Source organism: Trachemys scripta, chromosome 14, assembly GCF_013100865.1.
Source record: "Trachemys scripta elegans isolate TJP31775 chromosome 14, CAS_Tse_1.0, whole genome shotgun sequence".
NCBI lineage: Eukaryota > Metazoa > Chordata > Testudines > Emydidae > Trachemys > Trachemys scripta.
This window is the reverse complement of record NC_048311.1, coordinates 21,265,872-21,288,849: the sequence shown is the minus strand read 5'-3', so window position 1 is coordinate 21,288,849 and position 22,978 is coordinate 21,265,872. Positions and strand designations below refer to the sequence as shown.

General features: G+C 48.3%; 1 protein-coding gene across 3 annotated transcripts; it reads right to left on the bottom strand.

Moving 5' to 3' along the window:
* Positions 1-2,193: 2,193 nt before the first annotated feature.
* Positions 2,194-22,713, bottom strand: FDXR (ferredoxin reductase). Of its 3 annotated transcripts, none has more exons than XM_034790091.1 (12): positions 22,573-22,713; positions 18,719-18,816; positions 16,800-16,895; positions 14,814-14,936; positions 13,215-13,328; positions 12,475-12,576; positions 10,244-10,351; positions 9,808-9,892; positions 8,314-8,513; positions 7,656-7,827; positions 6,324-6,497; positions 2,194-3,944 (listed from the first exon to the last, which is right to left on the bottom strand). In XM_034790091.1, exons 1-12 carry the CDS (start codon positions 22,631-22,633, stop codon positions 3,814-3,816), a joined length of 1,464 nt encoding a protein of 487 aa, XP_034645982.1. In that variant the 5' UTR covers positions 22,634-22,713; the 3' UTR covers positions 2,194-3,813. The 3 variants fall into 3 exon arrangements, with proteins under 3 accessions (XP_034645982.1, XP_034645985.1, XP_034645984.1); XM_034790094.1 differs by having other exon boundaries at positions 16,763-16,895; positions 22,573-22,617; XM_034790093.1 differs by lacking the exon at positions 12,475-12,576.
* Positions 22,714-22,978: the final 265 nt, after the last annotated feature.

Genomic DNA, 22,978 nt, shown 5'->3' with positions numbered 1-22,978 from the left:
TCTTCATAACAGCCCTTAATGTATTCAAAGACTTATCAGGTCTCCCCCACCCAGTCTTCTTTTCTCAAGACTAAACATGGCCAATTTTCAACTTTTCCTCATAGGACAGGTTTTCTAAAGCTTTTATCACGTAGCCCCTTCTCTGAGGTGTAGCTCAAGCCTCCTCCATGGCACTTGCTACTTGGAGCGGCAAGTATCTGCAAGGTTAATTCTGCCCAGAACCAATAAAACCAGTTCCACACGGCACCAACCCACAAAAGGGAACTCTGCTACAAAGCTCCACCCTGTTCAGAGCAGAGGGAGGACGTGGGTGAGTCGTACATTCATTCCTCCATCCACAGTGAGTGAGAAACATCTCTAGCTTGTCTCCTATCCTTCCACATACACATTGCAGAAAATTGGCTTGCAGCCACCATTCCGCTATGAATGCGGAGCCCCATCTGCCTGACCCCACGCTCCTGTATTACTGATACTTATTTGAATAGCTAAAATAAAAATAATCTCATTTAGCGCTTTTCTTCCCATCTCAAAACACTTCACAATCTTAATGGATTTATCCTCAGCATCCACGTGAGGCAGGGCAGTCCTGTTATCCCCATTGTACAGATGGGGAACTGAGGCACAGATACATCAAGTGACTTGCCCCAGGGCACACAAGGAGTCTGTGGCACAGCAGTGATATGAATGCGGGTCTCCCACCTCCTAGGCCAGCGCCCTAACCACTGAACCATCCTTCCCCTTCACACGTGATTGACTCAGGTACCCAGCTGGAAGTGGAGGACGGACACGACAGAGATATCTGGGGAGAGCTAAGGTTGGTTGTGGATTCTTACCCTCAAATGTCCAGGCTTTCAAAGGTTTATGATCCCAATGGTCTAATAAGGGTATTTTTAAATTGATTAATACTCCCTACTTTAATGGTATCTTGAAGGGATTTTTAAAACCTGGGAATTAACTGAGTCTGAGATGGCTACTGGTGCGTGGGAGGTGGAAAGGGGAGGAGTAAGAAACCAGGCCACTGTACCTCACTGCAGGTGAGCTCCCTTTGAAGTGCAGCACTGAACTCTGAACAGCTGAAAGCACCAAGAAAGCAGGGGACGAAAGCAGAAGCAGACAGGGCATCATTTCAGACAGAGGGAGGCAGCCGCCCCGCACACAGGAAAATCTTTTAATCATCTCTCCTAGGCTGGCCACCTAATTCCGCAGGAGAGGTGAGTCTCCCGGCAGACATAAAGTAGAGACAAAGGTGGCTAATGAGCCACTTGCTCTTGCAGGCCAGCCATCACCATTCATCAAATGTAGGTTGTCACTCAGCCCTAGGAAGGCTCTACTGCACTTGCTGTACTTCTCAGGAGTTACGGTACTGGCATCACAGCGCCACCTAATGGACAGACTGTAATTGGGAAATGAAGTTTACCAGAGACATTTAATTGCCCTGGTCCCTGAAGACAGAGATGAAAGAGCGGAGTGAAGACAAGGGGAAAGGAAGCCAGCTCTCCATCCTGAGATGAATTAATTCGGTCAGGGACAGATGACATGCAGCCAGCTATGGAACGGGCAGTTCAAAGGAACAGCGAACATGAGAGGAATTGACATAATCTTCAATAAAAGTCCTTCATCTGCCTAAGATATTAAAACCTAGATCTTGACCTCTTGTGCATCCTTAATGGTCCTATGGCACTTCCCGGAGGGCATTAGCCCCAGGCCTGGGCCAAATTCCTATCTAAGTAACAGCATTCAATCCCCCTCAGTTATTTGTCCCTTCCTAAAAACTGGCATGGAGCCCTGCTTGTACAGAACTGACTACTGCCACCCATCCTACAGGCAAGTGTGTGCTCCCCGTACCATGTACAGAGCCAGCACAGTGCTCTGGGATTAACATCAAGGTGAACTCTGTTGACATGAACAAAAAGCATTTACCACCACCCACTACAGACAAGCAAGGTCTGGCCCATCACATCATGTCGCAGGCAAATACATCACTCACAATGCATTTCAATTGTTTCCTCTATTGTTATGTCCCTGTATGCCCAGCACCAAAGCAGGACAGAGAGCAATTTCATTACCTTGTAGTCAACAGCCTCGCCAAAAAACAGCTTAATCACCTTTCCAAATCCAGAATCCACGTAATCTCCAGCTCAGAGTTAGAAATGCATCATCCTTACGACATAACAGGAGTCACGTCGCACAAACAGCTGTTCAACAAGCTTTATTGCTAATTTGCATAGATGTTTCCAGCAGTCATCACATTTCCTGAGTTTCTTAATGAGTTTGCAAATGAGATTTAAAAAGAGATGAGGCCCAGATCTGTCTTGTCTAGAATTGGGCTAAATGCTGAGCATGGAAATACAATCTGGAACCTCCCAGCAGACAGGTGTCCACATTGCAACAAAACAGCACCACAACTGATACATTTTAGCAGAGACACCAAGGGTTGCATGAGGACAGAGATTGAACTCCCCTAACACCCAGAGGCCTGGTCTACAATAGACACATTTACAAGGGGGATCTGCAGATGTTGTCATAAAAAACCGGATCTGAACAGTTTACATGTGACAACTGCAGTCTCAGCCATTCAGGTAGCCCTACAGGTCAAGGAGAAAGCACATTAACAGAGCAGCAAGGAAGTCTGCATGATGCTATACTCCTTCTGTAGCTAAACAGAGGATATTAGGGGCTCTCGGTCTAGCAGTAAAACCTGGAATCATTTAAAACATAATAGATTTGGTCAAAGAGGAAAAGGGTCAGTTTAATAATCTTCAAAACATACAGACTACATAAAAAAGCAGAAAGGCCAAGAGGTTGGTGCTAGTCACAATCAGGGCAGGCTGCACCTCTGAAATACTAATGCACAGATGATTCTGGATATTCTGGGACAAATCAATTATATATTTACTAATTTCCCATCCCATCCCCCGGCTAAAAAAATAAAATAACCCGGGCCCGGTCTAGGTTTCCATTATTAAGTGCTGTTGAGCAGATGAGGACTCTTCAGGATTTATTGACACAGACTGCCTAGTAAAGTTTGCAGACAGACAGAAAGCAACACTCACTCAGCGGATGAGAAGCAGGACCCTGCATTTGCACAGCTCTTAGGCTATCTGCAGGCCTAGGCTGGCCAGCCAGCCCTAAGATTAATGCAGACAGAGATTAAGAGGTTGGACTCAAACTGTAGCTCCAACTTCACCTTCCTCTTCCTGAAAGGGCTTATTTATAGGTGATTTAAAGAGAGAAAATAACTTGCTCAGACTCTGACCCAGGTTACAAGGAAATAAAGCCATTTGGCTTTAGGCTTTTGGTGTGAATGGAAAGGTGACAGTCACTCATTCCCTCTCACTGGCTTCAAAGGTGCAGTAAAATTTCTTTGTAATGATCAGAGAGCAGCGAGCCAGGGCCTCTCACTCTAAGCGGCACCCAGTCCAACTAAGCGGTTAACGCCCAAGTGACTCAATCTACAGCGAGCTCCCGGATGACTGCAGTGACCCCCTATAGGGCTGACCCAAGGAGGGAAGGTGGCTGGAGACAAGACTGCAGGCTGTAAAGACCTGGAGTCAGTCAATAGCACGTGGCCTTGTGTAAACTCATGTTCGCTTTGAGAAGCCAGAGTCAGTTCCAGCTCACTACCGGACAGCTCCACAGGCCTCTGGAGCCACCCACCTTCTCCCATGCCTGCAAGAACAGCAATCAGTTCTGACTGTGCCAATCCTCCATGGCAGGCATGGCCAGCAGCGAATGGAACTTGCCGAGGAGATGCAGGGGATACACTGTGGATCTGTCACTTTCTCAGACCCAGAGGGCTGTGCATAGGCATCTTCAGTGACTGATCAACTGCAGCATCTCTTGAGGATCCACTATCTTCTCCCGAGGTTTGCCAGCCAGCTTGCCTCTTGCCACTTCAGCAGCATCTATCTTCTCCCAGTCTGAGAAGGTAACCGGATGGACCCCTGGTGTTACAACAAAAGAGAAAGGACAGGTCCATCTCTCCCAAATGAACAAGAATGAAACATGCAAGCAAACAGAAGAAACAGGACCTTGCAAACACAGGCACCTTCAAAACTCAGCAGCACGAAGGCAAGTTAAAAGACAGGCTCCAGAGATCCAATCAAAATCTGACTAGCCAGACACTTGCAAGCCATAACAATACTCAGCACAGCACTCGTGTAGGAGAAACGGCCTTGGTTCACTTCAAACGTCTTGAACTGTTGGAGGGAAGCACACTTGAACCGAAAGCCTTTAAATACAGCAGCCGTAAATGACCCTCTGGGGTGTTTTAATCTGTCCCCAAATGTGCCTGGAAGGATTGCTAGGAAAGCCATTCAATAGCTGTTTATGCAGCTGACAATGACACGTTACCCAAGGACCGTGCTGCTTTTAAATGGCCCTTGGCTAGCAACCGTGCGCTGCCCTGCAACGACTTTCAAACCTTGTTACATTGAAATTAAGAGAATTGCAGTCCCCCACCTGTGGGGTTTTTGGTTTTTTTTAGTAATAAAATGCGGGGTCGGAGACACATTGTGTTACGCACTCTGCTCCCATAAATACCCTGTGGAAATCACTGACAAGATAGAGGCTAAGAGTTTAGTATGATTCAAACAGAGATTAATCATTCATATGAAGAATAAAAACTGTTTATAGTTACATTAGATGGGATGCAAAAATTAAAGGGTAGAAACCCTCATACTTCAGGGCATAAGTCAACAATAAATCAAAGTGTTAGGAAGAAAATTTTCCTCCAGATAGGCAGTTATGGAATGGCCTACTAGGAGGTTACTTGCACAATTTGGTGTTTGCTACTGCAAGATACAGGGTACTGGAGTAAGATAACTGGCCTGAACTGGTGTGATCATTCCTATGAGCCTAAGTGCAACAGGGCTCAAGGAGAGATCTGTCATAGGAAAGACTTTGAGAACAGGCCGAGGGTAGAAATTTCTCTCTAAATCGCTGACTTGAATATGGTTTAGATTAGTAGAAAGCGGGAGCTATATTTGAGGACTATTGGGTATCATCTATGAAATGGATTTGTATTCACACCAAGGAATCTAGCAGCACAACCAGCACCCTCTCTGGTCGCCTCAGCAGCGAAACGAAGGGTTTAGCAGCCCATGGAACGAACTCCTCTCACATTCTTGGAGGTGGTTCCTCCGGATTAGGACTGAAGCATTATGGAAGTGCAGCATTGGTGGGGAGCTCGTGCGGTCCTTGAACCGACCAGTGGGTAACAGAATCTCAGACCCAGGACTGTCACCTTTCTCCGCAATATATTCACTGTAACCGCTCAAAAACTTCATATACAAGGTTCCTCGTTTTGTTAACAATAAGCAGAGGTGCTCAAAATAGCCATCCTTAGGTGCGCTGCAAGCACCCAGCTAGGTCTCTCCATATTCTGCGCCATTAGGAAGTCCACCTTACTATTGCTTCAGTGAGTGCTGTAAATTGTAATTAAAATGCATCATATAATGTTCATACTATTTTTTTAATTTAAAAGACTGTTCCCAGCAAAAAGTGAAAAGGATAAAGAGACTCGAGAAATGCTTCATATGTCTAATCAGCAAGTGACGTCTAACCCAGACTTTACAAAAACGAATGCTAAGTGGGAGTGGGTGGAATTTAAACATGGGTACAGGGCCGGCTCCAGGCACCAGCCGACCAAGCACGTGCTTGGGGCGGCACCTTGGGGCAGGGCGGCCCTCCATTTTTTATTTTATTTTTTATTTTTTTGGATTCGGCGGCACGGCACTCGGGGGGGTGGGGGGACTTCAGGTGGGGGCTTCGGGCGGCACGATGCTCGGAGGGAGGGCGGGGGCTTGGGGGGGGGGGGGGCGGGTGGGGGGGTGGGGGGGGGGGGGGGATTTCGGCAGCGCGGCGCTCTTTTTTTGCCTGGGGCAGCAAAAAAGTTAGAGCCGGCCCTGCATGGGTAGTGTCCATACAAATGAAAAGCACCCGGAATAGAGAGCACACTGTGCAAGCTTTGTCCACTCAGCCTTTCCCATGCAATTAAATCCTGACTCTCAGCACCGTGATCTTCTTATTACTGCACACGTCCCATGCAGAGACTGACAGTCAGACCAGCGTGTGTGGCATTTGTTCTCTCCCACTGCCCCCCAGGAGACAAGGGGAAGAGAAACGTCCACTACAGACTGAGACAAGATCAAACCCTTTTCCTTAGTCAAATTAGAGCCCATGCTCCAGATTTCAGGAGACAGTTCATGAACCCATTGTCCCAGCCTAGAACTTTGGCGTGAGTTTGCTGGAAGGAGGTTGGCTGGCTCCCACATTGCTACAGATGCTCACACACAAGGACTCATGTATGCACATTCACTGACCTCGACTGTGCAGAATGCTCCTCACAGACCTGAAGCCGTCCTTGGAGCTTGAAAGGTTCAGCACCCCCGTCTGGAGATCTTCTAGCACGGACTGGGCTGTGTCAAAGCTATCGTTCATGGTGGTGATAATCACCCCTGTGGGTCCCCTCTTCACCCAGCCGCTGCAGTACAGACCTGTAACAGCATGTTACACAAAGTCTGACATGCTCCGACGCAATCCCCAGTACACATGTAGGGATAGGGTCCAGCCAACTCCCCAACACAGTTGTCTCTTCAGCTTGAAGGGACTCAAGAGTTAGATATAGATCTATAAAAACAACAAGGAGTCTGGTGGCACCTTAAAGACAAACAGATTTATTTGGGCATAAGCTTTCGTGGGTAAAAACTTCACTTCAAATGCTATGCATCTGAAGAAGTGAGGTTTTTACCCACAAAAGCTTATGCCCAAATAAACCTGTTAGTCTTTAAGGTGCCACCAGACTCCTTGTTTTTGTAGATACAGACTAACACGGCTACCCCCTGATATAGATCTATATTTCCTTATCCACCGTAGTTTTACACCCACATCCTCTCAGATGTAGCTGGCCACTGTTAACAGCTGACACCAAGATACATCATACTCAGATCACTACCAAGATCACTGTAGCATCTGCTCAGTGGGGTATATTTGGGTAGTATCTACCCTCCCCGTAGCAGAGAGTGCATCAACTCAACCTTGCTGTCCTCCCCACTGTAGAGCTGCTATGGGAGTTTCTAGTGACTCAAGAATGTTACCCCTAAGAAGCCATTGCTGGCTGCCATCTCTCTTTAATAAACTAATAACAATTACAGCATGCTTTTGGGTCATTTGTGTATCTGAGCTATTAACGTTACAAGATATGAGACAGGTCTTTAAAACTGTAACCTTTTGGTTTTTTGGTAAGGACACAAAATGGCCCAAGTCCTACAATACTTGACAAGTCAATAGCAATTTCTGTCCGAGGATGTTAAAGTGCTTTCCAGATGCTGGTGACTTATGCCTCACAACGCTCCTTTAACGCGGGCATTACACCACTTTTATGGATGGGGAAACCGAGGCACAGATAACTGAACTGCCCAAGGAGGGGTCACCACAGGAAGCCTGTGAGCTAGACAGGGATGGAACCCAGTTCCCAGACCTGTTCTTTACACAAGCCCATACCCTCCCATTCACCCCTATCCACACAAACCTCCTGGCCACTGATCCTTCCACCTGCCTATAGGCATGTTCCCCCGCCGCTCACACACACTCATAAGCTCTGTTACCCAAACACTACACATGAGGAAACCTCAACCCTGAGTGTTCATACTAACCTGGTTCCCCCTGAACCCTGCCCAGGCTGTTGGGGATGATCCCCAGTTTGGGGTCAAATGGTATAGCCGAGTCAAGTGGGAGGCTCCGGTAGCCAATGCTGCTGAGGATCAGCCCACATTCAAGCTCCTCCACTTCTCCAGTGGGGACAGCTCTGGCAGACTCGCCTGAACCCTACATAACCCCGGGAGGGAGAGGGAAGAAAGAAAAAAAAAAAAAAAAGAGTTAAAGAGCCTGTAATGCAAATGCAATCGCGAGTTTTCTCTCCCAGGAGAAACAGCAACATCTCCCTTCTACCTCCTGGATTCACCGGCAATCCCGTTACTGAATATTTCGTAGGCTGGGTTATTGGCGCGTTCTCCAATTGCGACGATGAATACCAATGGACAGAAAGTTCCCCTTGTATCAGAAACAGCTCCTGGGGGAGCCCTTGGGCTGACTTCCCAAGAATCTGCCATTCCAGCTGCTCAGACAGCAGGCAGTTCTGCTGGTTCTAATTAGACCAGGAGTATCAAGCTGTCTTTAGATTAACGTAGAAGGGTTCCCCAGAGATTTCCAGATCCAAATGGATGCAACAGACTTTTACTCATCTCCCAGCAACACAGACAGCCAAGCATGGGGAGGGCAAATCCTTCGAAAGAGAGAATTTTGAGTCCATACCTCCAGCCTGGTGACGGCTATTCGGATGCCTCTTGCTTGCTTCCCGTCAGCAGCGGACAGTACCTCCAGCGGGCTGCGCCGGAATTTCAAGCCCCACTCTTTGGTTGCTGAGGCCCAACGACTGGCCTCTTTCTCACCAGGTTTCTCCAGGGCCGATTTGACCATCAGCTCAGTCAGACGCTTCCTGGGTCTGGGAACATCTAAAATTAAAGGAGCAAAGCAGGAGCCTAAGGAACCCTGAACAAAGGTCCATCAGTCTCTAAAGAGGGACCACGCAAGGAGGAGAGTCTGGACCAACGTACAGTTAATGCTCAGCATTTGCAAGCCTCTAAAACAGGGGTGGGCACCCTTTGGCACGCGGCTCGCCAGAATAAGCATTCTGGCGGGCCGGGCCGGTTTGTTTGCCTCCCGCATCCGCAGGTTCGGCCGATCACGGCTCCCACTGGCCGCAGTTCGCCGCTCCAGGACAATGGGGGCAGCAGGAAGTGGCGCGGGCCAAGGGATGTGCTGGCCGCCGCTTCCCGCCGCCCCCATTGGCCTGGGACGGCGAACCGAGACCAGTGGGAGCCACGATCAGCCAAACCTGCAGACGTGCCAGGTAAACAAACCGGCCTGGCCCGCCAGGGTGCTTACCCTGGCGAGCCACGTGCCAAAGGTTGCCAACCCCTGCTCTAAACCATGAATAAGGCAGATAGCTGGTGCCAGGCACAGCAAGACAATTGGGAACAGCTTTGCCAAAAGCCACAGCCTCTGAATTCAACAGTTTGAGAAGAAAGTCCAAGGGCACCTTAGAACCCAACTCTCCTTCCAGTTTAGCTCGGAACATGGGCTTTCAGACCTGGATTCTCCTTCACTGAAAGTCACACACTGACCCTGCCCTTCACGATCCATCTCCCCATCACTCCCCAACAGCCCATGTGATGCTGTTACAAGCCTGAGCAGACAAACTACGCTGGAACGTGCAGCAGGTAAGAGCTGAACGTCCATTTCCTCTAGATACAGGTGGTGTTGCAGCTCTCCTGCTACTAGCCATCCTTGAATACTCGCCACCAGGACAACCGTGCTGCTGTTTCAGCCCGTTGACCTTCTGGTCACTGTGGCTCAGCCAGGTGGAACTCATGTGCTAGTCAATCAGGGCATTGCAAGGCTTTTTCTGAAGTCTTATGGTCTAGCAAGCGAGTGAGGACAAAGGGGAAGAAGAAATTATCTCTCTCATTACAGCCCAATAGATCATAACAACTGCTTCCGATCAGGTAACAACACAGAGCAAGGCAGGAATCAGAGACTGGTTTCCAAGATGCGAGGGCGATGAGGGGAGGGTAAAGTTGCCCACTGGTTTTGTTTTAGTTTAGCAACCGGATTGGAAAGCAGGGCAAGGCCCCCTGGCCTCGTCCTTCATCTCCAAGAGCTCCCCAGGATAGAACCCATGGGTATTTACCCCACCATGGAAATCTCACCATCCAACCTGCGTTGTGCTGGGCAGACTTTCCTCACCTTTAATAACATCGCCAAGGCCTGTAAAGTCAGCAGGGGCCAGGAGAGGTCTGGTACCGGGCAGGTTGATCATCTCCCGCAACTCCTGGGAACGTCAGACAGGAAGACGTGATGCCTCACTGTGCCGTGTGTGGATAAGGCAGAGAAGCCATAAGAACAGCACAGATCCAAAAGAGAAGCCATTCCCACCATACCGGCGGCACAGGCTAGCAACTCCTGCTTTACAGGCGGGAGGCTGAGTTCAGCATGTGGGCACAGTAACCAGGATGCCGGCATTCACGTGCCTTCTTGTAGGCTCTGGAAGCCACAATTAGTGGATTCAACAGCTCATGTTGAATTAACTAGACCCACAGAAGAGGGGCTTAGGGTTAGATTTACAGTCACAGCGAATCCGGTTACATTACAGTATCCTTAAGCTCAAACGAATCAGTTTTACCTTTATGGTGAAAGCTACCTGGAGGGGCCCCCTCCGCCCAACAAGCCACACACGCTTGACCTTACTGCAGGCTATGGCTGCCAAGGAGCCTTCAGTGATATCAGTCTTCTGCAAGACAAAGATGGGACCATGATGGAGGGTAGTGGGAGAGATAGGAAGGCACAGCGCAGGAAGTTGCAAACAGCGGGGCATCTGCTTGCCCAGGCAAAGCCACCTCCCTTTGCATGAGGTGGTTTTCACAGCTAACGCCTTAACACAGCACTCACTGAAAATACTGTCTGCAGTCGTTACACTGTTAACAAGGTAACACCTTACTGAGCAGGCTCAAAGGGAAATCTCCCTTCTTTAAAAAGCAACAGAGGGTCCTGTGGCACCTTTGAGACTAACAGAAGTACTGGGAGCATAAGCTTTCATGGGTAAGAACCTCACTTCTTCAGATGCAAGGCTTCTTTAAAAGCCTTTTAAGAGGATGCTAAAAAAATTAAACAACACACACACAACCCCAAACCAGTCAGCCATTTAAAGCTTGGGGCCAACAGCGCGAGGAACCTCATCTTTCTAATCTCCTCTGCTGTAGGGATTCACACAGGGGCATTTCGTGACTTGCCCCTTTACTCTTCCCTGCAATGGAGGAAACTCCCCTATTGACTTAGACTGTGATGGGATCTATACCAGCATCACTGAAAAACGTGGCTGAGGGTTGTAGACCAAAACGCTCAGCGAAGCCTCCTTACAACAGAAAAGAAATGAGAAGGGCAATGCTACTCAGGAGCGCAGACTAATTAGAGATTCCACTGGACTATACCTCAAAGGGTTCCAAATCTGATTTGCTCAGTTCAGAAGTCAAAACACGTTGTTTTCCCTAACTGTCAGCATCACAAGCTAGACAATGTGAAAAGCTCAGCAGGGCTCTTTTCTGCCTCTTCCTTCCCCCTTCAGATAAAGCTTCTGCAAACAGAACTCGCTGACAGTTTTACTGATGATGCCCAAGGTGCAACAAACTTCCAGACTCACTCGCTTGTAGCGGGATTAGCTCCACAGAGAGAAAAGCAGGGAAGAACCTACATTCAGCACAAAAAAGGAGCAAATCTGACAAAGGCACAGAGTCGGCTTTGGGAACGTTGCACTTCATAGACAAGTGCCATGTCCCCCTTGTACCGGGGCTGAGTACCGCCTCTGGTACCAAAGACCACATCATTTGAAGCACAGCTCTCACTTCCCAATCAGTGTAACTATGTAAGGCCTCTAAATATTGGCAAAGTCCCAAGCTTTTTTAAATTTAGCCCATTAATGTTGGAGGTAGTAGTTGAGTTTCAATCAGCCTCTTTTCAGTTCCGGAGGGACAGAAAGCTCTGGGAGGTCCTTGCTGCTAACATCTGGGGCAGCAGCTGCTGCCAACAAGCCTCCAGCTATCGAACTGGGAGCATGGTAGGGAAAAGATCTAAGAGGCTGGAGAGCAGGCACATCGGGTACTGCTGAGGCTGTTGCTATCACTAAGACCCTGGGAAGCAGAGATGTGTGGGGAAGAGGCGCACCCTTTCCAAAAGAGAAACCCAGGCTAAACTTCTGACCTCCCAGCAGCTCCAGCAGGGGGCAGGCTGCAGTTCCCTCTTTGTCGCTTACAAGGAGAAAGGGCCAGAACCTCATTCATTGCCTTTAAAAAACTGAGTTTGAGGTTGTGTGGGACAAAATAAAGTGATGAACTCCACACCATGAAGGGCCCTGAGTGCTACAGAAGAGGCCAGCTGGTTCTGGGAGAATCCCAGCCCTATTTCTGCATTCTCTAGCTCTTGGGTATGTAAGGAGAATGTTTCTCACTGGGGAAAGCTCTAGAGCATTGTAGACTGGATTGGAACATGGTGCTTTCCTTGTCTTTTTTTAAAAGCACCAAATATGCTTTTTCCACCAGCCCAGCTGCTGGTGCCATCAGCCAGAACCTAATGCTGAATCCGTGACTCCCCCGATCACTCCCATAGCAACGCTTGGGTATTACAAACCTAGGACTAGGACTCCCTTGCAGGGAAGAGCAGGAGGGGAAGCAGGCTATGAGGGAGAAAGGCTCTGCTTGAAAACAAGACCCACAGATGAGTCTACATGTGGTTGTTTTAATCAGCTATTTTGTCTGGGTTTCCCTCTTACATCAAACCCTAATGAATTTGAAGTAGATTTCTGGCCCTTCATACAAACTCTGCACCTTGCATTCTATGTTTTACAGGCCTCCCTCAACTCACCCTGAGTATATCGAGTGGAGACAGCAGAACTCGGGCAACATCCAGAGCTACATTCCCCTGCCCCAGGACCACGGCTGTCTCGCTGCTTAGGTCAGGCTTCAGCTGTATGGAGAGAGAGAGATCCCACTGAATAGTACATTCGACACCCGGTCAATCCTGGCATCTTCACCACACTTAAGGCTGGTTCTCTCCATCCCCTCCTTGTTACAAAGGCAGAAGTTTTCTTCAGCCTCCTGTTTCACTCTAGCTGCCATTCTAACCCAGGTAAAAGGGCCCAGGTATGCTGAAAAGTCACTCCCTCAGATGCAGTTGCCTAGTGTGGCTTTGTCAGAATGGCTAGTTTACAACACATTCAGTTATTTCCCCAGCCTGTATCTCTTTCAGTGCATCCTGGGCCCCCACTCCTGTAGGTCTTCTGGATTCCCATATCTCTCACAGGGAATCTCTGTGAGTGTCTACTATTTTGACAAGCCAGCTTAATCTCCCCAGCCCTAAAAGTGTCCCTTTCGGGCTTCCTTATGTCCTCTCCAAGAAGTGCTGCCAATCTACAGAGCTGGCTAATCCTCTCTTACTGACGTGAAAATTATTCACATTTTTAACATCGGAGAAGGATTTAATTTTGCGTCTGCTAATCTTTTTCAATTGCAAGCCTTTCAGGCAGGCACTAATCCGGAGTTGGAGGACTGCATATAGATGCACGGAGAGCGCAAAGGCTTAGAGAGGAAAAAACAAACCCTTACATCTCTGTTCTCAGGCAGTCCATTGTACCAGCCCACAAACGCTCTTGCTGAATAAACCCCCGAGAGGTTCTCCCCTGGGATTCCAAGGATCTGGTTATCCTCAGCACCATAGCTCTGCAGAGACAGAAGCAACATTCCCATAGTCATACACACGCCACTAGATGCGGGGACAAATATCACACACCATGCAAATCTCCAGCTCCACAAACACAACACAGAGGAGCCATTGCATCCCTTGGATACTGTACTGCTGCCAATCACCATAATATCCGGGCACCTCCTGGGATAGTAGATCAGCACAGCAAAGACCCTAGTGAGTTTTGTGGAATTATCGGCTCTTCTCGGCTTGCAGGACGCCCTGCTCATCACACTGGTCTAGCCAGGCTGGACTATGTCAGACACAGAGGTGCGGCGAGGGAGAGCGGGGCTTTCAAGCTGCTTTTTTAGGGCAAGGGCAACGTAACTGCATCTCCTCCTCTGGGACCCGCCTCTCGCTCCCCAAATAGCCATAAAGCCTGTTGTTTTTTAGACTAGCAGCTATTTTCTCCAGCGTCTTGGCAGCAAGGAGAACTATGGTGGACTATGCCACAGACACATGCACTCCCCAGGGCACCGGACTCAGAACGATAGTTCCAGTCAGGAGGGGAGTTTCTTTCCATTCTGCCATGGAAAACAAGGAACAGACATTTCCCTGCTACTAGCTCAGCCATTTCTCTACAGGACAGGACAGGATACAGTCCACCCCAGAGGTGAACCGCCCCAGATCAGCAACACGCTATGGGATGTACACATCAGGCTGAATGACTACAGGAAATATTCACCAGCACAGCTACTCACAGATTCAAACACCCTCTTTTCTAGCCGAAATAGAGCGAATTTCATCCCCCACCACCTCAGACCTGACACTGTTCACTTCATGCTCAGGAGAAAGGGCAGTTCATTGGTTAAGACACTCATCTGTGACCAGCGAGATGGGGATTCAGTTCCCTGCTCTACCTCAGCCCTGGTCTACACTAGGGTGGGGATCAATTTAAGTTATGCAACTTCAGCTATGTGAATAACGTAGCTGAAGTTGACGTACTTAAATCGACTTACTGTGGTGTCTTCACCTCGGTGAGTCGACTCCGCCTGCACCTCTCGCAGTGGTAGAGTACAGGAGTCAACGGGAGAGCGTCAGGGGTCGATTTATCGCGTCTAGACTAGACGCGATAAATCAATCCCCACTGGATCGATCGCTGCCTGTCAATCCTGCGGGTAGTGAAGACATACCCTCAGACTTCCTGTGTGACTTGGGCAAGTCACTTAGCCTCTCTGTGCCTTGGTTTCCCACCAGCACTGCCCTACAGGGGTGTTGTAAAGATAAATCATTAAAAAATTGTGAGGAGCTAAGACACTACAATGATGGAGAACATATAAAAACCTAAGAGAGACAGATTCCTTCTCCCTTAAAAACCAAACTTGACAGGAAGGGCTAAAAAAGTGGGGGAATCCAACAGATTCAATACCCCAAAACTCGGAAGGAAGGAGTGAAGCGTGCTGGATCTGATCGCGACACCACCCCAGTCCTTTCCCCACTAGACACACAGACCATTAACCCACCAGAACCACCGCATGATAAGCCTGCTGCAACTCCTTCACCGTCACATCCTTTCCGATAGTGACGTTCCCATAATAGGAACAGCGATCGGAATGCGCCGTCTGAGTAAATGAGTTGATTACGTTCTGTTGGGTCAAAAGAAGTTTTAAAGGGTTTAAATTTAACAGCCACACAGCAGGTCCTACAAAGCCCAACCAGAGAGGAGACAGCGGCATGGTCTGGGGATGTATAGGTCCCCAATGCCCCCATGTGGCCTTGAAGCTATAGGTCAGTGTCTCCCTCTCTAATTCATGCTGGCTATTCCGGGACGCATAGCTCTTATCTGACAAGGCTTGAATATTTCATTTTAAAATAAACACAGTTATCCACGGCTTGGCACCACACCAGTCAGATTTGTCAAAAGGAAGCGACAAATGGCAAAAAATAGAAACAAAAAAAAGATCCATTCACTGCTAGTACGAGTTGCCCATTTGAAAAAACACTTGGCTGGAAGTTTTGCTAACTTGAATTGTGCCCCTTGAACAGCCCTCACCAACATCAAGAGGAACAAATCAAAGTTCTAGCCGTTCTTATGTTCAGTGCTACTGAACAATCCCAGCACTGACCTTCTGCCGCAGATATCCTTGCCTGACACTCCCAGCTTTTAATATGAAAGCTCTTTCTTGAAATCAGACTGTTCAGCAATTCATTCTTACCCTGTTTCCCCGAAAATAAGACAGTGTCTTATATTAATTTTTGCTCCCAAAGATGCGCTAGGTCTTATTTTCAGGGGATGTCTTATTTTTCAGAAATGAAAAATGCCTTATTATCGGTGGATGCCTTATTATCGGGGAGGTCTTATTATCGGGGGGATGCCTTATATTACAACGAGAGGCAAAACTGTAAGTAGGCCTTATTTTCGGAGGATGTCTTATTTTCGGGGAAACAGGGTATATGCATCTCCAGGGCCGTCCCTAGCTATTTTGGTGCCCTATGCAGCCCCCACCCCCACGGTGGGGGTGGTGTGGGGCCTTGCCCCAGGCTTCCACGGTGGGGGAGACTGGCCCCAGGCCTCTGCATGGGGAGGCTGGCCACTTCCTGCGGGAAGTGGAGTGACCCAGCCCCAGCCTGCTCTACTCCCCTGGCTCCCAGGCTTGGGAGGGCAGGGGGTACTGCCCCCCAGCACTCGCCAGTGGCATGGCTGGGAGCCAGGAAAGCAGAGCAGGCTGGGGCCAGGTCGCTCTACTTACCGGTGAGGGTAGGCCCGACCGCTTCTGGAGTCCTCAGGGGCGTGGGAGCGGAGCTGGAGTGGAGCAGGGGTGGGAAGGGGCAGGGCAGAGCAGAGCAGGGGTGGGGGCTTTGGGGAAGAGGTGGGGCTGGGGCGGAGGCTCTGGGGAAGAGGCGGAGCAGGGGCTGGAGCAGCACACAGCTGCGTAGGGTACCAGGAAATTTGGTGCCCCAAATTTCCTGGTGCCCTACGCACCTACATACTTTGCGTATGGGTAAGGATGGCCCTGTGCACCTCCCCCCCCCCATATCCAAACTTTTCCCCCTCACTTTAGTCGCCAACGCCTCTGCTTCCCAGTAGCCTTGTCTATTCGGCAAACGTCACTTCTGTCCTTGGAATGCCTGACCACACCTGGCCTGGCAACAGAAAACAGGCCCCACGACAGAGAATCCCCTACAAACAAGAATTGCACCCCAACACTGGCACTTCTTATACCTCTCTTGAGAGGACCTACGACTTGCCTCGGCTCACAGTGGTGTAAGTGGATCACCACACCCAGTTCACAACTCTTGGACAAAGCTATCAACACGGACTCTCCATTTCCATCACCCCTTGACCTAGGGTGACCAGACAGCAAGTGTGAAAAATCGGGACAGGGGACGGGGGGGTAATAGGAGCCTAAATAAGAAAAAGGCCCCAAAATCGGGACTGTCCCTATAAAATCGGGACATCTGGTCACCCTACCTTGACCCTGCGAGGCGAGGGGAAAGCCAGTACTAACTTTGACTTCAGGGTGGTCTGGTGCCACTCCAAAACGAACAAGGCCGAAGGGAACTGGCAGCTTCTCATAAATATCCACCCGGGCCAGTCTGTGGTGCTAGAGAAGAAGAGCAAGTTCACAGTTATAATATAAGCAATCAAGCGAGAACAAAAGCACACAAGCTAAGTGGCTAACAACAGGGGCCCAACATCAACTGTCTGCTGCGGAAACTGGCTGCACATCAAGAGACACTGATCTTCTTGAATCTGCAGGCACAGCAAACAATTCAGGAGAGAGCTCTGGCATATGAGAAAAAACAAGGAGAGACGTGCTGGGAGTCTATAGGTCAGTGGCACCCAGCTAAACTCCCTGAACACTGGGATCGTCATCATGCGGGGACGGAAGGCAAGATATGGCCTATCCTCTGTGTCCCCTACAGTCTTTATCAAGGGTCTTCTTTTACTTCTGAATGCACAGATCACAAAACATCTGGTAAATCCAGCTGGGGCAAGAACATACACATCAGCGCAGCTGTATTTTAGTTTAATTTTGGTTGTAAGGTGTTGCATTCAGATAGCAAGGAGGAGCATACAATGGTGACAAAAACAGGCTGATTGTATAGGAATAGCTGCCACAATAACACTCACCTTTTCTAGACAATCACCTAAATAAAAGTAAATTGAAGTGCACAGAGAGCTGGCATAGAATAAAGGAAATTAGACCGGCCAGTCTATTCCCATCCCTGTTGAATGTTTAAAAAATTAGTATGTGGGCACCAGATACAAAATATTGCATGTTTCTAGTATATTTCAGGCTTGTAAGCAAAACTCTCCTGTGTTCTTCTAAACCACCTTCTCAGGTTGGGATACTGTGGATTTTGCCAGCCTGCCCCAATAGAAAGAGGAAAGGAATTATTTAAAGAAACTTAACAAGAGGATCTACCTTCTGACCTGAAGATTCATTAACTCGCACCAATAGGAACACCATACTGAGCTAGAGACTGTGGCTGGTTTGTTTTTTGTGAAATAACTATTTTATCTTAGGACAGGCCCACTAGGTCAGTGAAAGGAATAGGAGATGCTGCAACACATTGCCTGCAGAGATCCATGTCTGACCAGCCCATCATGGAGAGTTTGGCACTGGGGATTTAAGCAATTGCTGTAGATGTATATTGGGTGAAAGATGCCCCAGATTTAACCTCTTTTGCCCCCCCAACAGCAGTTAACAATGCCGGCCGAGATCCTAAAATCTTACTGTCAATTATACACATTTTAGGTTTGTAGCTGGTATGTATTTTAGTCAGATTTTTTGCTTTAAGTACTTCGTTAGCAGCTAGTATTTTGAGACAGCGTCTCTCTCTCATGCTATTTGTGGAGATTAAGTAGCCCTGAAATTTGTCCTTGAAGTTCATTAATGGCTAACATGCAGAGTATTATACCCCAGCATGCTCAAGGGTATTTCAGAGACAGCAAAAAGCAAGTGACCTCACTTGATTAAGCAACTATGGATGTGACTTATCACTAGCAGCACTCTCTGCAGGTTTTGTAGTCTATTCTCATCGCCAGACCAATAACTGATCGACTAAGGTTCTGACATTTACTGTTACGTGACATTTGTTTGTTCATTTGTTTGGCTTAGTCAATATGGAGAAGGACCTAAAGCAATTCTCTCTGGTGTCCATATATTTATAGATGAATGTTACCAGCATTTTGTGGATTAAAAATTTTAAAAGCCCAGTAGATAGATATTTGTGGTGTATCTTATTACAGAAGCATAGTTTTGCCTTAATTTATAGTGACAGCCTTATAGGCTTGATGGAGACAGCCCAACACAGTGCAGGCACCAGAGAATCGTCCCCTGAATTATGGGATGTCTACGGCCCATATGCCAGCAAGCAAGAGGCTGAATATCTCCTCTTATGTTGAACGGAAGCCAGTTACCTTCAGGAGGTGCTGGGTGGTGTAAAACCCAGCAGGTCCACTCCCCACAACACATATCTGAGGAGCGAGAGCAGCTGTCGAAAGCAGCCTGCTGAAACCTGAGCAAAGAGCACAAAAGCAGAGTCAGTGAACAGAGAAAATACCATCCTTGACACAAATGCCTTTATCCTGCTAGGATTTCCGATGCACGCTGGCTGGACCTCAGAACTGGGAGGGGTGCTAAAGGCTTCTAAGAGCTAGTCCTTCTGCTTTAAGCAAACACAGGACTTAGAACCAATTAAAACGGAAGGGTAGAAGTTACCCTTAGGAACACGTATACCATGGAAAGAAAAGCCGCCAACAGGAAAACATCAGGGATGTGCCCAGGGATTCTGCTAGGTAACAGACCTCCCCTTTCAAAGGGACTCTTTACTGAAAGGGGGCATAGGACGACTCCCCTTGTGATGATTTCATCTTTTAAGTCCCTTTCAGCACTCCATTCTGCACAGCGGACTGGATACTATGACTTCCCCTTCCACCTCTGACTTCATTATCAGGTGGGGGCTAGGAGGAAAGTATCCTGCTGCCCGCCACTTGAGATTTTCTTCCCAAGTGACAAGTCCAACAAAAGATCTCGCTGTCACGGCAATCTAGCGCCTCGCGTTCCCCACACCGCAGGCTATTCAGAGAACAGGTCATCGATAAACTTTAACGTGATCCGATTAAACAGCAACCGGAAGGGCTGGAGACAATAGTGATTTCAGTCATAGTCCAGCACAGCCTTGGCAGTCATCTGAGAAGTTTTATTCCACTAAGTACAAAGACATTCAAAGCAAAAATGCATCAGGGTCAAATGCCGGGGACTACAACTCCCTGCCAAACCCTGATATTTTTCTTCAGTGCCCTTGATATTTATATCTATTTTAGGAAGCAGTTACCCAGCTCCACTCACACTGTACCTGTAGAGTCAACTGGACTCTTTTAGAAATGGAGTGTGTCTGGGGAAGGTAGTTAGCACAGAGGAGTAGGCGTCAAGAGTCCTGGATTCCATTCCAGACTCCGACACTGGCTTGCCTTGGGACTTTGCCACTGTTCGCCCACCTGTAAATCAGGTGGGGCAATTCCTGTCTACCTCACAAGGAAACTGGGACTTCATTAATTAATACTTTAATTAAAGCACTTTGATGACTTCAGAGGAATGGCATGACAGAAGTGCAAGATAGGAACAGAATTTTCTTCTCAGAAAGGAGGAGGGTATATGCTTGCAGGGGTGGGTAATTTTTCATGAATCTATGCCTGGTGAATGGCGGCAGTCAGATGTCCTTGGAGACTGAAATCCTCTCTCTACAAAACAGCTACGGCACATGCAATGGCAATGCAAGTGTCCTCCCCATTCCACCCTGACCTAGAAGGACATAAAGTAGTTCAGTTTCCATGGTCCATTCAAACTTTGGCTTCTCTGCTGAGACTGCAGACCAGGGCCCCAATTTAGTATTGTTCATATCTCAAAAACCACCATCATGGCTATTTGTTCATTGTGTACTGAACTAAACCAGCTCATTCTGCCAAGGCCTTTCAGCAGTAGTCAGATGGCAACAATTTAGTCACTATCAACCTGATCTTAAACCAGCAATGGGTCTCGGTAGCCTACTAACAAACAACCCACCAAGGCACACACTCCTGTGTCCAAATGTACATGTGTTTAACAAGGAAGGGGGCTCTCACTCTCCAAATGCTAACGGATATGGTGGAGTCTTTCAAACAGGCATCACTACAGAATACTTTTACTTCTAGTCACCCCAGATGTTACTAACATCAGGAAATCGGTGGTTTATTTACAACACTATTTTTTATTGGACAGGGTTACTTTAAAGAAAGTGGTCTTTTGCACTCAAGTTACAGGATAGGAATAAAAGGAAGAATTGATCATAGCTTTGAAAGTCATAGTTAAATCTACTGTAGTTTATGGCTAACTTCTAGTATTTATATTTTTCATTGCATACAAGTCCCTCAAAACCTCACTCTTTTACCCCTCTCTGGATCTTTTCCATCTCTGCTCTCTTTTTCATAAACTGAGGTAATAAACTGGACCACACAGGATGTATCATTTGATACAATATCATTTTTTAAATGGGTCTCCTCCCTTCAGCGGAACACTGCGCGTCTTAGTATTATTGTTTTTAATTACATCGATACTCAACACAGGACAGATATCTGCATTGAGCTCTGTCTCCCTTTACTTCCAAGTCTTCTTCTGGAAAAAGTCTTGCAAGTTCAGAGCCTAGCCGCAGATGAGAAGTTTAAGGTAGTTTTAGCAATATGCATTGCTGTATATGTATCCAGTTGAACTTTATCTGCCCTTACATTGCTCACTCCCCCGCATTGTGTCCAAATCCATCTCACAAGTCTGCAGTGGTTTTGGTTGCTTTGTTTTTAATCAGCTAAAACAATTTAATGTCATCAGCAGTCTTGCTAACCACTCCTACATCACTGAGGACCACATTTCCAGGAGGGATTGTGGCTACTTAACTTGAGACACATGGGGCCTGACTATGGAAGTGCAAAGCACCCACAACTCCAGCTGAAATCAACAGTTGCTGCAGGAGTTCAGCTCTTCAAAAAAAAAAAACAGGCCCAAAGGGGCCTCAAGGGGGGGCTCTGCTTTATTAACTCTTTCCGAGAGCAAATAACTTAAAGGGCACAACTTTATTTGAGGGACAGGATCTGTGTTTTGGCCATTTCAGTGTAGCTCTATTCTGTCCTTCCCTTGGACTATCACTTCCCTGAGTGAAGGCTCAGGCATCCTTGGAATCGGCCCAAGCACCTTTCATGAACACAGGCTTCACCTTAGTTACTTCCCAGGCTTCACAACCAGCTGACGTTCTTAAGGGCCTGGACATCAAAGTGTCAGGTGGTTCTCTCGCCTCTTCTTTCCCATTTCCATCTCATTGTCACATTGCTCCTTGCATTCCCTCAGCTACATAATCCCCATTCCCCTGCACCCCTAAATTCTCAAGTCACTGACTCTATAGCTCAGCTCCTACCCCAACAATCCCCTCCCCCCCATTTTTTGCTCCCCCAGGCTCCCCAGTCCCTCTCTAACCAGGCTCCCCAGGTCCTCTATAGCCAGGCTCCCATCTCCCTCCCCCCCCAGGTCCCTCTATAACCAGGCTCCCCAGTCCTTCTATAGCAACGGCTCTGAACCACAGTTTCACACACCCTTGGGGGTACACAGAGGTCTTCCAAGGGTTACATCAACTCATCTAGTTATTTGCCTAGTTTTACACCAGGCTACAGAAAAAGCACTAGCAAAGTCAGTACAACAAAATTTCATACAGACACTGACTTGTTTATACTGCTCTGTAGACTGTACACTGAAATGTAAGTACAATATTTATATTCCAATTGATTTATAATTATATCGCAAAAATGAGAAACTCAGCAATTTTTCAATAATAGTGCAGTGTCGCTTTTGTATTTTTATGTCTGATTTTGTAACACGTTGTTTTTAAGAGCGGTGAAACTTGGGGTAACCAAGGCAAATCAGACTCCTGAAACGGGTACTGTAGTTTGGAAAGGGTGAGAGCCACTGCTCTATAGCCAGGTTCCTATGCCCTCCTCCGCTCCCTCTATAGTCAGCTCCCATATCCGCACCCCAACTCCCCTAGGGCCAGGCCAGGCTCCTATGCCCTCCCAGCCAAGTCCCCCTATAGCCTGGGGCCTAGACCCCCCCCAGTTCCCCTATAGCCTGGGGCCCAGACCCCCTCCCCTTTCCCCTATAGCCAGGGGGCCATACCCACCCCCGCGTCTCCCTATAGCCAGGCTCCCAGCGCCCGCTCTCCAGCCCCAGCCCGGCAAGCGGACGGCCCCCTTACCCGCGAGGCGCCGGAGGGGAGACCGCCACTTCCAGCAGACGCGGCCGCAGCTCGAACCCATGCTAAGGGAGCGCGCCAGGAGCACCCCACCCCCTGGAGACGAGACGCTCTGCCTCTGCCGCCACCACCACTCCAGCCCGGCAGACCCGCGGCCGGGCAGCAAAGCGACTCCGCCCTGCGTCCGCGTTAGCCAATCAAATGGCGCAAAGCCCCTTTGATTAGCATAGGTCCGCCCCCACGTACTCACGAACCAATTACATGGCCACGGTTTAATTAGCGTGACCACGCCCACCCGGAACACCGCCTATTAGAGAGGAAGAGCCCTTTCCCAGGCCGTTCCGTCTCTATGGTTTATCCTCCAGTGCATATAATCAGGCAGTGTCTGCCACTCTCTCCCGGCTAGGAA

What these genes read in the sequence shown, in the direction of transcription:
- FDXR (XM_034790091.1), bottom strand. Translation starts at nt 22,633, where the DNA reads ATGGGTTCGAGCTGCGGCCGCGTCTGCTGGAAGTGGCGGTCTCCCCTC. An exon ending in CTCCACTCGATATACTCAGG is followed by an intron (nt 10,352 to 12,474) that starts GTGAGTTGAGGG and finishes TTTGTCTTGCAG; the next exon opens with AAGACTGATATCACTGAAGG. An exon ending in CAGGGTTCAGGGGGAACCAG is followed by an intron (nt 6,498 to 7,655) that starts GTTAGTATGAAC and finishes ATGCTGTTACAG; the next exon opens with GTCTGTACTGCAGCGGCTGG.